Genomic DNA, 15,052 nt, shown 5'->3' with positions numbered 1-15,052 from the left:
GGCAGGGTTACCAACTCCTAAAAAAATAGCCATAAAGTCACGATAAAATATCTCCAAATAGCCCTAAATGCAAATGCCCCAAGAAAAGCAGTGTACTGTCAATGTTATTTTGTATGGTGTAGTGTACACTTATCTAAGAACATAATTGACATAAGTTCCCCGTTCTATTAAAATTTAAAGGCCGAAGCCATGCCTGTAGTTGTGAGGATCAGAGAATTATAATACGGTGTCTCAGAACAGTTCTTGTCTTTGTTCTGAGACGTAAAGCGTGGATAGTGAGTGAGGTGTATTTGGAATTATTGCATTATGCTTTGTAGAAAAATTTGGACGTTTTGCGTTTTTAATCGTTTTTTGTGTAGTCAAACAGTAATGCATGAAAACATTTTTATGGCTCTAAAAACAACCCTAAATTTTTTTGGGCCCTGAAGAAAGCCCACTACACCTATTTTAGACCTAAATTTAAAGCTAAAAGCCCTAAGTTAGCAAGCCTGTTTGTAGGACTATTTTTTAGGGCTAATGATCAAGGATGCTTGATTATGAATTGCGTCCACTTGCTCGAGCGGAGCGGGACAGGCCAGTACGTATTAGCATTAGCATTTTACACGATGGACCCTACTGTTAATATGCGGTACCTCGGATTTTGGTATACTGCGAACATATACCTACTGCATTTTCGATATAGACCAATAAGTATTGATTACTTATGATATAGCAGCATGGTCTCTGACCTTAGCCGATTCCCTGTGGAATGATTTAAAAGTAATTGACATTTGACATTTGATCAAAGAGAATTATAATATATATGGAAATAGAGAGCCTACTCGTTGGGTTTTTGTGCCAATCGACATTACGGCTGCTTCATACTTGTGAGGTAGAGGGCGTTCGCGATTTTCGTTGCGTTTCACGATTCAGGTTTATTGTGTTTTATTATTTTGCAAACGGTTTTAAAAGTGCAGAAGACGGCAATCCAAGTATTAAAATACTTAGAAGCAGATCTGTATTTGCTATGCCGTCGTAGTATAATATTTCTGACATCTTATTTACAGTGTACTTCTATCATTATCAATACATAATAATTCGATAGTAATAAGATCGTTAATCAGACAAACATCATATTGAAAATATTATTTTTATTTTATTTTTGCTATAACATTTTGAGTACAAAATGCTTATAGTAAGTACTAATGATATTCACATTCTATATTAGATTTACAAAGTATTACACCTCTATTAAGCTATGTAAGCGCTGATAATTTGATCTTAGTTATTAATTATATTCAATGGAAAAGTAAACGATACTACTTTAAAATAAACTGTAATACACTGTAAAATTCCGAAATACTAAATAATAAAATATACTTAAAATTATTTTATGTCTAAAAATACATACTGTGACGAATAATAATTAACATTGATATTTATAATATGCTAAAACATTCTCAATTGTCAAACTATATTTTTATAACAATTGATTTAACTTTATAAAAATATATGAATTCTTTTGTATTTCGATAATCATTTTTAATGTATCATCAAATAAATATCAAGTATCAATGTTCAAATAAAAGTGAATTTATTATTTTTTATAAAAATTGCCTAATAATATACGATTCAATATAGAAATACATAAAAATTTACAAATCTAGAACAGCAATTAACTCTGAAACATACTAGCTAGCCATATTATTTATCTTTGTCTTCATCAAAAAGGAAATTCGGATTCTAGCATTATCTTTCTACACAAACAAGTGAAACTAATATTAACAAGAACAAACTTATTCTAAGCCAAACAAAATTATTTCACAAATAAGTCACGCTACTTTTAAAAATTGAAAATGTTCACTGGAAAAGAAATTAACATCAAGTTTACAATGATCATTATACTTATCCATAGAAAAAGGAACTATAAAGATTAGCATTCATTAAAATATACTTTCTTCGTCATGCGAAGGTTGTTTTACTTATGATAATAATATAAAAAATATTTTATGTAGATATCAAACAGATTAATTTAACAATTTGTTAAATAAGAAAGATTAAATAATTATAATAAGAACTGATTTAAAACAGGTCTATGAAACCGGGTAGTAATCAACAGCGAAATGCGAATGCGATACAAATTGCCAATACATATTAGATATATACCATAACAGTGGGTATATGATCTAAATAGAGTATGTACTAAAAAAAAGGAGAGATTCGAACAATTAACGCGATAAAAGCAAAATAATTTCGCACTTGTGTACATGATATTATCTTTAAATTGCCATCACTTAACTATTAATTATGGGTAACGTGGTGGTTAAATTACAACATACAATAAACACAAAATGAGCATTATGATCAAACAACGAAATCATAAATAAGTCGTATACAAAATGATAATTGTTACATAAAATATAAAGGAAGTAATGCGAATTGCTGCAGAAATGTAGGTACCAGTTGTAACATTAACAAAACATCAACTAAAAGCAAGCAGGTTGACGCAGGAACGATTGAATATTTTCTGAACGATGCAATATTATTAGGCGACACAGAAGGTATATATTTTGTATAATAAATTAATCCTCTATCAACCTGGTATAGCTGGTCCTTCGTTAATTTGACACCTGTATAACTAAAAGACTTCATCGAGCCAATTTGTAATTATATGTACAGTCATGATGCTATAGTGAATAGTGCGCCGTTTTATGTGCAATTTTGTTAGTCTATGACGCGTCTATTTGTAAAACGTCTTTGCCGGTGCCACACACAGACAAATATTAGAACACTTGTTTGAACTCATGTTTGGCACGGGTATTTGCGTATTTGTATTCTATTACAGACACTGACCAAATTAAATTTTTATGGCTTTTACTTTTAGGTTTCCATATATAACCAGTTCTCATTCAAGCAACTCTATAACTTTGAACGCTTGATGTGTGGTCGTAAAACCAATACCGAATGACAAGATAATACGTAAACATTTAAACAAACTTTGCACAAATACGAAAATTCCCGTGCCACACATGAGTTCAAATATTTTTGTTATCTGTGGCGCCGGCATAATATTATCTTTTGACATTGATAAATGACAATGTCTTAGTTTTTAATAAAAAGAAAGGTGGACCAAGGAACAACTTTATTCAACTGTATGTGTGACGTCATCAAGAATTTCTCGGTTTTTTATTTTTGTTTCTTTGAAATTAAGTATTCAAAAAATATGAAAAATACATAATCGTACTCAGAGTAGAAAAATTAAGAAATGGTATTTTTGTTTAAGGCGATACCTCAAGGTCCATTTTCATACATTTTGTTTCACCTTTAATCTGGGTAACTAAACAAGTATTGGCAAGTAAAGAATTTAAATTCACGTCTAGTTAGTGATTAGTTCTCGCAGTTGAATGTTAAAATGTCGTCATATTAAATTTTAAAGGCCGAAATATCCATGGTTATTAATTATTTTTACGTTTTTCTTTCAACTGCGAGAACTAATCACTAACTAGACGTGAATTTAAATTCTTTACTTGCCAATACTTGTTTAGTTACCCAGATTAAAGGTGAAACAAAATGTATGAAAATGGACCTTGAGGTATCGCCTTAAGGCACTTTAACATTTTGAAATGTTAATTTTACGCTGAAGCTGTTGTCCATGAAGGATACATCAGTAAAAAGAATCACACTTGGACTTGATAATTTATCTATTTTAAACTCAAATCAAAGTCGTTTGCCCTTATGGTAATTTTAAAGGATCTTTTAGTAAGGGACCGTAAACACTGTAGTCACAAGAAATCAATCTTAGGAGACTGCTAATCATTTTTGTAGATACATATTCTATTTTAAGATGGGACAGCAAGGGCAGCACCTTTTACCATTTAAATATGAACGTGAAAGATAAAAAAATATCTGTATAAATAATAATAAACAATACGTGAACAAAAAAGCGGCGTTGGCCTAGTTGATTGTGGAACGGACTGCCAAGACGAATGTCCGCAGGTTCAAATCCAAAGGCACACACCTCTGACTTCTCTAAAAATATTATGTGTATATTCTTTGTGAATTATCGCTTGCTTCAACGGTGAAGGAAAACATCGTGAGGAAACCTACAAACCTGGAAAATTCTCTAGAGGAATTTTCGAGGTTGTGTATCACTACTACTACGTTGTGACTATAGGTTATATATCATCACGCTATGATCAAAAGGAGCGGAGCAGTAATGAAAACTGTAGCAAAAAGGGGGGAACTTTATAACTTTTGAGAGATTTAAACGAAAAACTATATCACGCGGGCGGAGCCGCGGGCAAAAGCTAGTTTACAATAAATAAAAATCGCTACACCCGTTCAATGAATTAAATAAATTGTTAAGTAAAAGTGTGAAATCTACTAACTGACGACAGTCTGCTGGAATTCTGCTCTTGCCGTTAAATGTTCAGCCGCAACAGCTCATAAACGGGGTTGTTATTTGTCCTTTAACGCGTATTATGTCATGTTACCAGTATTTTCCTTTCCGTAAATATACAACTTTAGTTACATCTTTCTTTAACCAACTCTGTTATGGGACCGACATTAACGGGTGCCTGGTCGCATGTTGTGTTGATTACGTTAAGCCCAGCATCAATGGCATCTTCCAAGACAGTTCGTATTAATATTTTTAGCTCTATCTTATTAAGTCCATTTGTGAAATAATATGCTATTGGCTGATTAAAATATTTTTTATGCCTTTTATTATAAAAACCAAAGCGTAGTTAGAAAAAGAGCATTTTAATGTGAAGCAAACTCTTGTATCTTTATATGGATCATATGACACAGACAAAAAAGACGATAGCAAAATCGATCTTTTTCCTTTATTTCCAACAGTGGAAAATTATAGGATTTATTCCTGCGATTATATTAATTTGGCTTTTACAGTTCTTGATGATGGTAGAGTAAAATACTTGCATAAAAGTTTGTAATATTTAGGATGTTTTTTTTGAATAAAAGACAATGACAATTTTTTTCCTCTGGTGAAAATCGTCTTCCCTTCGCTTTCGTAAATGTTTTATATTTTTGGAATAAACCAATTTGAGTATTGTATACCGCGTGTCTTCGGGACCTACTTGTAAGGCAGTAGATATGGTCCGAAAATACTTTAGTAATATCTGAAAAATAAAACATTAATGAATATTACTGTTCGAGCAAGGAAAAGTAACTTGTTGAGTAGGACATATAAGAAGCGGTACATTTGTCCCGTACATAACGTCAAAAAGGAAGAGTGGCTCAAAATTATATATTGTACTACTTTAAACTTTATGTCGCGGCAGTCGCGTTACTCATTCTCCGTGGTTAACTATAGGACGAGGACAGAGAGGTAGACAATTACAATAGGACGTTATTTTACAATGACCATTATGGTACTGCGTTTCGAGTCGCGAGTCAGAGGAAAGTATTTTGAGTGTTATCATTACAAAATACTGTAAGGCGCACATTAAAGCGCCTCGCCTCAGTACGCCTCGCCTAATTTGAAGTAGGACATTGTACCGGCTCAATGTTAAAATGAGGCTACTCTTACAAACTCGTTTTCATGTCATGTCCTACCCAATTCTAATTAGTAACTATACGTTATCAAATATAGGATGATAATTTTGACAGTTCCTTCACATGAAGTTTCGTATTTTTTCGGTAAAATTTACTACAGGTAATATCATATTTTATTTTGAAGTGCCACTCATTATCATAATGAACAATCACGGACTATCGCAAATCGCCATTGAAATAAAATAAATCGATAATATAAAAATTTGCATTTAGATTTAATTATATTATTTTTGCAAATATTCGAGTTGTTTGTAATTTATCACATTTATTGGTAAAAAAATCTATAATTAATATATCTAATGTTTTCACGATTTAAATAGTTAACACAATGATAACTGCAAGTGGTGTAGGGTTTAAAAAAAACATAAATGGAAGTGGCTTACCAATAATAAATAGATAATTCAATAAAAAAAAATATTTATATCATCTGAACATACCAAATAATTATGCAACTATCGATATCAAGTTTTATAAAAATGGTAATCGATAATCGAATACGTTCAATAACGATTATACCTTAGCCTCATCATTAGTGTGATTTGTCAAAATTAACATCCTAAATTTTAAAAAGTTTATGTAAACATTTTATAACAGAAGCGTAGCATCTCTAAGTAATCTGTGACTTTAAGTAAGATATGTATATAGCATTACCGGTGAGATATGTGCTTCTTTCGGCCATTAAATCCATGTTTTCATGAAATGAATATCCGGTGTATAATGTTCTGTAACATAATTCGATATGAGAGACATGAACGGACAGAAAAGTGAAAGCCGAGATCTTTAGAGAAGATTTTCTCGTAGTGTCACGCACGTTAAAAGCCCTTCCCGCTAGAAAAATACCTAAATAACAGTATCGATGCATAGCACTGTCTATTTTATACTCAGATTCACAATTAAAATACTATCCAGGGGATAAAAAGCTGTCTAAAATGCGTAGCCAACTGTGAGCCCGCTGCGTGAACGCTACGCACCCACGGCTTGTTCGCTGCACGCCCGCCGCGAATTTACAGCGAATTCATTATGCATTTGATATATCAGTGTGATATATCGTATGCCGTCAGTGTGATATATCTAAGGGTACAACATCTAGTCTAAGCACTTTTAAGGAGATATATAATATATAAGTATCTGAATCAGTTCCACCTGTAAATTTCTTGGCGCAACATGTGGAAAATATCTTACCTAGATTCAAAGTGGGAAATGGAGTTCTACATAAAGCACCAATATATAATTTATAACAGCTCTCAAAGTGCTTATGTATATGTGTACCGCAAGTTTTTATGTATATTCTTGTCCTCAGTTAAGAGTTTTGTCGAGAACTTTAATTCAAACTTGAAACCTTTTGTCCTGCCAGGATTTCCACCTATAACTAGTTGCTTTAGGGACATAATGTAATGGTCCTGAAAAATAATACAATAATTTATTAAAATATAATAAATAATAAATGATGCCATGTATTTATAACACAATACAAATGCAAGGAATTAGTCCATTAGAGATACAGCTCTGAAATTTGTTTATTCAATAGTCAAACCAAAATAAGTATATTAAACCAAGATGACGTAATAACGACAATCTTGTCTACCAACAGATTTTTCATAGTTTAAAATCAAAAATGAATATCGCATAATTTTAAGGTATGCAGATTCCCACACGTATTTTAAAAAGACTATTTAAATGCGCAGATTTCGCCATCGCGGTGACTAAGTAAATATTATGTACGATTTTAATGAGTACTATCGATATTATTTTTATAAATATATAAATGTCATTTACCATCAATCGCACAACCAAGATAACATGAGACATTTTGTCCAAATATTTTATCAGTTCCTTATCGCGTGCAAAACAAATAACAAAGCCCGGGGGTGAATTAGTAAGAAGGCAGCGGTGGTCCGTTTGAATAAGCAACGTTCTTTCATTATTGAGGAAATCGTAATCGAACTTATCGCACACAAACTGCAATGGGAAATTTGAAAATTTTCAACCGGAATTCAAATTACGGAAACAAGGCGATATTGCCACTTAATGCAATAAATATTTTAACATGCTTATGAGAAAATAGATATGTAATTTATTGGAAACTAGAATAAAATTTAAAGAGTATGCGTTGTTTTGTTTATAATTGTATTAATAAAATGGAAAAATTAAATTAAGCTTCAGTTGTCATGTTACAACAAAAAGAGAACTTTAATATTTTACCATTTAATAACAATCATCAGAGATTGTGGCAACTCGTTTGAAATTGTGTCAGACGACTTGCCACAATCTCCGTCATTGTGTCAGTCAATTTTTTATAGTATTTCGTTCGGAATTTTCAGTAATGCATATTTTTTAATTAATTAAAATAGCCTCTGACATTTGTTTTTATGTTTTTACTTATCTAATTTAATTACGTACATAATTATTTTATAAATAGGGATAAAAGGCATGATTAGTGTTTTGAAAACTTATTCTCCAGTGTCATCTAACTGAAAGTATCTTACAACAAAATTAATTTGAGGTTAGACCAAAAACAAATAGAGTGACTGTTTGAGAGTGACATACCCCTGCATTTGATTTTGTAGGTTATGGTGGTATAGTGGGTTATGAATACAATAATAATTTAACGTACAATAAATAAATCATATTTTAGTCCTAAATAACTGGGATAACATAAAAAAAACGCTATGGCGTCATTGAACAAAGGTAATATTGTATAAAAAAATTAGAAATATCTACGTGTGGAAAATTAAGTTTCGTAAATTTTTAAGTTTATTTATTTATTGCAGTTTTACTACAACCACAACTCCCATTATTAACTGCGAAACGATTCCGCGGAAAGATCAACATACAGAGGCCTCGAATGCCTCACTTTGAGAAACAACTTCTAATTGATATATCCAAACCTTATTACGGGCCCCCAAAATATAAACTGCCGGAAGTTCTTCGCTGTGACAAAGGAGAAAAAAAGACAAATGTAGAGATTGATAACCCATTCGAAAGAATATTAGCCTCTGAATGTTTGAACTGGTTCAATACATCAAAAATGGTTGTGTTTTTACATGTGAATTCTATAAGTATGGAGGACAAGACGCCGATTTTTGCTACATTAGTCAAAAATAATATGCATTTAAGAACATATGGCAAGAAAATAGTTAGCATGGCCACAAAAGGAACCCGTTATGAGGCAGTCAACCATCTGTTCACATCTCATCAGAATATTATATTTGGGCAACCAGAAAATGCTTCAAAAATGTTTAAAATATTAAAAAAGGCTCCACAGTTAGTTGTTATGGGTTTGTATTTCTTGTAGTATTATATAACATACTAATTAAGTATAGGCAGAAAATCATTTTCACAGTAGATGTGTTGGTTTTATAAAAACATTGGCTGGTGCATCAAAAAAATCATCCCTCAGTGTGGTTGTCATGCTTCAAAATGTTGTCCCACACTGGTGTTTGGCCAGACTGTGGCTCACATACTAGTATATATTTATGCTTTTTGTCTTTCTGTGTTGTTGAATGAAGTTTTACATTTCATTTTTTTTTACTTGTGGTGGAGGCAAATCAAATTCAATATTTGATTAATTACTAGTGTATACATACAATTAAAGTTATGCACCAAAACTTTGTTTTCATTTAGGCAGAAATAAAGGACAAAGGAATTGTTTGACTCAGTGTCCTCTCATGACTTTTAAAACCAAAAACATTTTGTCTTTGAATATAATCTAAAATATAATATTGTCTCATAATAACATTATGAAAAGAATTATATGTCTAAAACCAAATAAATCCATTAATTATTATTTTTCAGCTGGCATCATACAAGATAGATTTATGTCCAAAAACGAACTACTGGAGTACAGTCAAATGCCATCCTTAGATGTTGCTCGAAGCCAGCTGTGTTCAGTCCTCGACAGTGCTGGATCTAGTGTTGTTGGCCTGTTGAATAGAAGTCAGCAGACACTTGTTTCACATCTAGAGCAACATGTAGAAATTACGAACTCCTCCAACAAAGATGGCGCCAAAGAGAAGGCTGATGGTGCAGATAGCTGAATATATACTATTTAATTATTGTAGATAAGACATGTACATTAAGAAAAATACTGTTGATTAATGTATCCTAACAACTTTTATTTCCCACATACTGCATGAACAGAATCTGTCATTCTGGTGACCTTCTTTTTAGGTAATATTATTATTGTTCGTTTTAAAAAGTATTTTGGTGTAATTGTGTCATACTCCATTCAGTGACACCTGTCGGGCCTCTCTTGGATTTGGCTTTTGCCCTGAAAACCCATAGTGTACTTACCAGTGCCATGTCAAGTTCAGTATATGTTTATAGACCCTATGTGCTGGTATTTTAGTGTAATTATAATACCAAGTGTAGGTATAATATCGAGTTTGATGGGCAATGTAGAGCATAATTGATTACTTTTGTAATTAGAAATAGCAATTGGGATTTTATTTAATCCGATTACTTGTAATCAGATTGAATGAAAACCACCAAATTAATAAGTAGTTGCAATTACATGATTACTTTTGTGAAATCGCAAAATATGCGATATAAATGGATAACTATTGCCACAAGACATAAATCTTGATCTCGTTGACTTACGAGTTTGATTTTTCACAGCTGGAAGAGACCGTAACCCCAATTATTTTAAATAAATTTCAACTTGATGACTACACATTCCTGAGAAAAAAAAAGTGGTCCTAAAATGGTTCCTTTAAGGTATGGAACCCCGGAAAGCAATCAATTTTACTAATTAGAATTATAAAAATTTGATTGTTAATCCAATAACAAATTTAAAAATGTACTTGTATCCATTAATGGAATTTTGGGGTTTAATTTTCCCAGTTATTTGTAATTGTAATCCCAATTACATTTCGCAATCGTAATAATCGTCAATTCCTAATCCAATTACTTATGGCTCAACATTCCTGTTGAGTACAAGCGGGCGGTAGTCAATTATAATAATCACCGTAAGGTGGCCAACTTGCTCGATAATAAACCTGAAACTTGGTTAATACAAATTTTATTGGAGTTGAGACAATTTACAATAACTTTTGCGAAGCGCACTCACAAGATGAATAAAAGAACAACGTTTCAAATTTTATAATATTGTAAGTATCGAGCTATATCATTTCGCTGGTTGACTATAATTACAAAGTCTTATGTTATATTTTTGCACAAATCGAATTATATATATTTTATGTACTTTCGGTAAAAATATCCAATAATCACGAAAGATATAAAGGCGATGGCATGATTTCTTGTTTTTTTTTTTTAATTTTTACCAACATGAGAATTTTGAGTCTAATTTTTCAAAGATAAGTTAAAATTAACACAAGACATTATAATAGTGAGCAAGATATGCTAGTTTTAGAAAAAAAATTAGACCAAAACAAAACAAGAATAAAAGAGATTATTATAAACAATACACATGTAATTCGAGAGATCCAAAGTCAGATGTGCACTGTGCGTCCGTTAGGTTTTAAACTTGTTGATATTCGTCTCTGCATGGCAGTCCGTTCCATTCCCAAGTAGGCTTGGTACGCTCTTCTATTACCTAATTAAATACTAATTAATAATTTAATTTAATTAGCTCCTTATTTATTTTGACGTGTGTTTAAATTGTCGTACGCATTGCATTTATTTTTAATTGATAGGCCATTTATCGAGGAAGGCTATAGGCTATATATATAACATCTCTCTATAATCAACATGAGCAGAAAATCTATGAAAAATATTGCAAAAATGGGAAAAATTCAATTGTTTTGAGAGCTTCCGTTGCTTGTACTGCGTAAACGGTTAGTTACGCAACAGACATATAGCACGGAATTGTTCCTTTTTAAAAATATAAAATAAAGTTCCCCGCCACATCTGTCTGCCTATCTATCCCAATAAACTTAAAAACTACCCGATAAAATTTGATATGGAGATAGTTTCAGACCCTGAGAAGGATGTAACCTACTTTCTATTCAAGGAAAATATATAACGGGACTTTCATCTCGGAAAAAGAAAAAGCTAGTAAAAAGTAGCTAAAAAAAAATCAAAAAGAAATACACTCTATTTTCTATACAATATACTGTTTATTTTAATTTTGCGACCTCAGTATAACTTTACTTTATTTCTTGTGCAAAACGTTGACAACCCTATTAGGTAGTAAGTACTGACTTCTTGGGCAAAAGGCAATGCATTGTTTTATGGGTTTCGAGGGTAATTCACATGAGATTCAGAAGGTCGAATGTCGCCAAAGCATGGCTTAGGTAATTATGTTTTACTATGTGTTTACTTACTGATATTACATACTTAATTTGTATTTATACACTTGCAGAATATCTGTCTCCCTTTGATTATATAATCAAAACTGTCTGCCTATTATTTAGAACAAACATTTAAAATTAAAAATATGAATTATACTATAGAGAATAGGTGCAAGAAAACGAATTTATTTGATGGCAATATTTATTGCGGTTGGTATTTAAGCACAATCTTTGGTTGGATTAACAACTTATGACTAATATAATAGAGATCAAAACAATAGTAACTATTCTATGTAGGTACGATTAAATATATACTTAACATACATTTCATTTCATATAATACTTGAGCAAGATCATATATTTATAATAAAAACAATTTTACGCTATGCAGTGAATGTGTTCCTGGATTCTTAACACTTGTTTAATTTTTTACAATTATACAAATTTCCTTGTAAAGGTCATTTTATAATTTAATTAAAGGTAAATTGCGTGAGTAAAACGTATTAATATATATTATCACAATATTAAGATGTAATTTGGAAGATGGAGTCATTGTACATTTGTGCATTAATGGTAAATGTGATGTAACAATTAAGAATTTCTCGTATTTACGTTTTGCAAACATATACCTTTAATTTCTTACGGATATGAATATCAGAAGTTATCGTTTCTAGTAGGTAGATTCAAAATATGATTATTTTGGACAGTTCGTACCGGTTTGTTTACGTATTTGGAATAAATGTAGGCTTATTGCGAACAGTCAGGGTGTCGCGACACGGTTCGCGGAAGTTGCCAAAGCAGTTAGTGCAACAGCTGCTTCTACTTCGTCGCGATCGTGTCGGGTAATTGTGTTAATTGTTATTCTTTGAATTTTCGCCTCCGGCTTTCTTCGTTTTCCATTAGCCCACCAAGCGTAATTGCTCTCACTTGGTTGAAAACGTGCAGCACTTTCCAACCATTTGCTCAAAAGCATTGGACTTGTTAAGTTTTTAGTTTCTAAATGAGTATTTTCATCACTATGCTGTAAATCATACGAATAGTTATTGTTGATGTTGTTACATTTTTCTTTTAGCGCCGAAGTGTCAGGATCATTGTGGTCTCTAATTGTTTCGGGGCTGTCTATGAAGTCTTCATCTATTTCAGTATGGTCATGTTCACGACTGTCCGGTTCGGGTTCGCTCCATATGCTGTCGTCGGAACAGATGCTGAATTGTTCAACATTACCTTGTGCGCGATCGTTGTAAGTGCGAATGAGATGTCCCCATGTTAACTGATGCCTGTCCGCGTTGACGTTTTTTAATTTTCTTCTCCAATTAGCAAACCAATTGCATATCTGCAATAATATAAAAATCAATTTTAATGAACTTTAAATATAACCAGGATCCTATTTGCATCGTCAAATTTATCAGAATTCAAATGGAAATAATTTTTGTTGTGTTGTATTTTCACCTTTCATTTTGCCTGTCGCCTGTGAAGATATTTAAGTTTCGGTCATTTCAATTATAATTTTAAGACAACATTTCAAGACTAAAATGTATTGAGCAAGATTTCATTTGCATTGAAAATGGCAATTATAATATTATAATTGACTTAAATAATGAACTGAATAAAACTGATGTTAACAAAGCCGCAACAAATATGGTGCCTATTTATGTACAAATAGCAATATCTGGCAGAGTTCCAATTAGGTTGCTGGTAGGTACAAGCGTGATATCTTATTACATGTAAATAATGGGAAGTAATGTGGCTTGAAAATACTTATTTTGTTTACGGAGACGTTACACTTACTTGAATGTATGTGAGTCCTGTTTCACGGGATAAATATTTCTTTTCCTCCCGGGAGTTAGGGTACGGGTTGTCTCTTCGTCGAACCAACCAATCTTTGAGGTATCTTTTAATTTCAGGGGTAAATAATCTTTTCTGTGGACGTTGACCGACGACTAAACTACGCCTGAAAATATAGAAATATATCATCTTATTTTGCTCCAATCAAATGACCTTCGACAGTCTTCTTTAAATCGCAAAAACTTACTATTCTTCGGAAAAAAGGACTTAGCTAATGATTCGTAATGACACACTCACAAAGAGATTTGGCTGCTCATGCATTTTTACGGACTGAACATAAAATATGACTCATAAGTATACATACTAACCTTGTGTATCGTCGATTTCTAACAGGCCTTGAAGGTTTACCGCTGTCTTCTTTCACAGTGGTTGAATCCATCATCTCTACTTTGGGATCACAAGTACTTTGAATAAGTGTCATTGAAGTTGTTTTTCCTGAGACACAAAATAACAATATAAACTTAATGAAACCAATGTTTTATTACGAAACAGTAGAGATTATCAGCACGTGTAAAGCAACCACGACCTGCGACACGACTCATGTCTCACAAAACTGTCGTTGCGGGGGATGTTTAGCGATCTATTAAAAAAATAAGGACATGATGACATAAATAGATTGTCTTTCGAAGTGCTACAGCACACTGTCTAATTGCTGCGAACGGTTAGATAGGTAACAATACGTTCTGTGTGTGGTTGTGCGTTGATGTAACCGAAACATGACCGTCACATTCCTCTGTTCGTCTCTAGATGTTATCAGCATTTAATGTTGTCTAAACGTATAGATATCCTATATTAGACTTACTTACTGTAATGTGCGTGACGGACTTTGCTTAAATGCATTATTTCAGTATGTTATATTCAGCAATCATTGTTGCGAACAAAAAACATGTTGGCTATTACGTGTGCTGCGGAGGGTCAATGTTCTTGTTTTTGAGCGGCGTGTAAAATTTGGAATTAATTACTTTAAATTGTTATACTTTCACGGAAAGTACCACGTGGCTTGATTAAGTTTACAATTGATTTAATAAGATGTTATTATCGGAAAGTGAGTTTGTACATACCTGTGTGCGGGAAAGCTCGGGGAGTGTATGAAAATGGCGTCGGATAAGCGGGCGACGGCAGCGCCACTGCGCGGGCGCATCGCTGCTGCAAAACGGTGTTATTTTCAGGATGTCTCCCGCGATGTCTTCAAAAACATGATTACAACAAATGTATAAACACAGCGGTGTACGTGTATAAATCTGTCCTTTCTCTTTGTGCACGAGCTTCACTTTGTATCTGGGTAATTGCAATCTTTTGTATTAAAATGATTCTTATACTTACCTACCTAATTGTGTTTGCCAATTTTCATGGAGTGGCGCAGCTTTGTTCACGGTATTTGCAAGAAAACATAAAGTTTATCT

At 32.5% G+C, this 15,052-nt stretch overlaps 2 protein-coding genes across 2 annotated transcripts; one reads left to right on the top strand and one right to left on the bottom strand.

The window, feature by feature from the left end:
- Window positions 1–8,138: 8,138 nt before the first annotated feature.
- Window positions 8,139–10,807, top strand: LOC115451928 (39S ribosomal protein L10, mitochondrial). Its single transcript, XM_030180340.2, has 3 exons — window positions 8,139–8,241; window positions 8,325–8,831; window positions 9,349–10,807. The coding sequence occupies exons 1-3, from the start codon at window positions 8,223–8,225 to the stop codon at window positions 9,588–9,590; spliced, it is 768 nt and encodes a 255-aa protein (XP_030036200.2). The 5' UTR covers window positions 8,139–8,222; the 3' UTR covers window positions 9,591–10,807.
- Window positions 10,808–11,992: 1,185 nt separating this feature from the next.
- LOC115451930 lies at window positions 11,993–14,843 on the bottom strand. Its single transcript, XM_030180344.2, has 4 exons — window positions 14,711–14,843; window positions 13,958–14,084; window positions 13,593–13,755; window positions 11,993–13,137 (listed from the first exon to the last, which is right to left on the bottom strand). Exons 2-4 carry the CDS (start codon window positions 14,068–14,070, stop codon window positions 12,565–12,567), a joined length of 849 nt encoding a protein of 282 aa, XP_030036204.2. The 5' UTR covers window positions 14,071–14,084; window positions 14,711–14,843; the 3' UTR covers window positions 11,993–12,564.
- Window positions 14,844–15,052: the final 209 nt, after the last annotated feature.

The sequence above is a fragment of the Manduca sexta genome, unplaced genomic scaffold (genome assembly GCF_014839805.1).
Source record: "Manduca sexta isolate Smith_Timp_Sample1 unplaced genomic scaffold, JHU_Msex_v1.0 HiC_scaffold_127, whole genome shotgun sequence".
In the NCBI taxonomy this organism is placed as follows: Eukaryota; Metazoa; Arthropoda; class Insecta; order Lepidoptera; family Sphingidae; genus Manduca; species Manduca sexta.
This window is presented reverse-complemented; position numbering and strand designations above follow the sequence as displayed.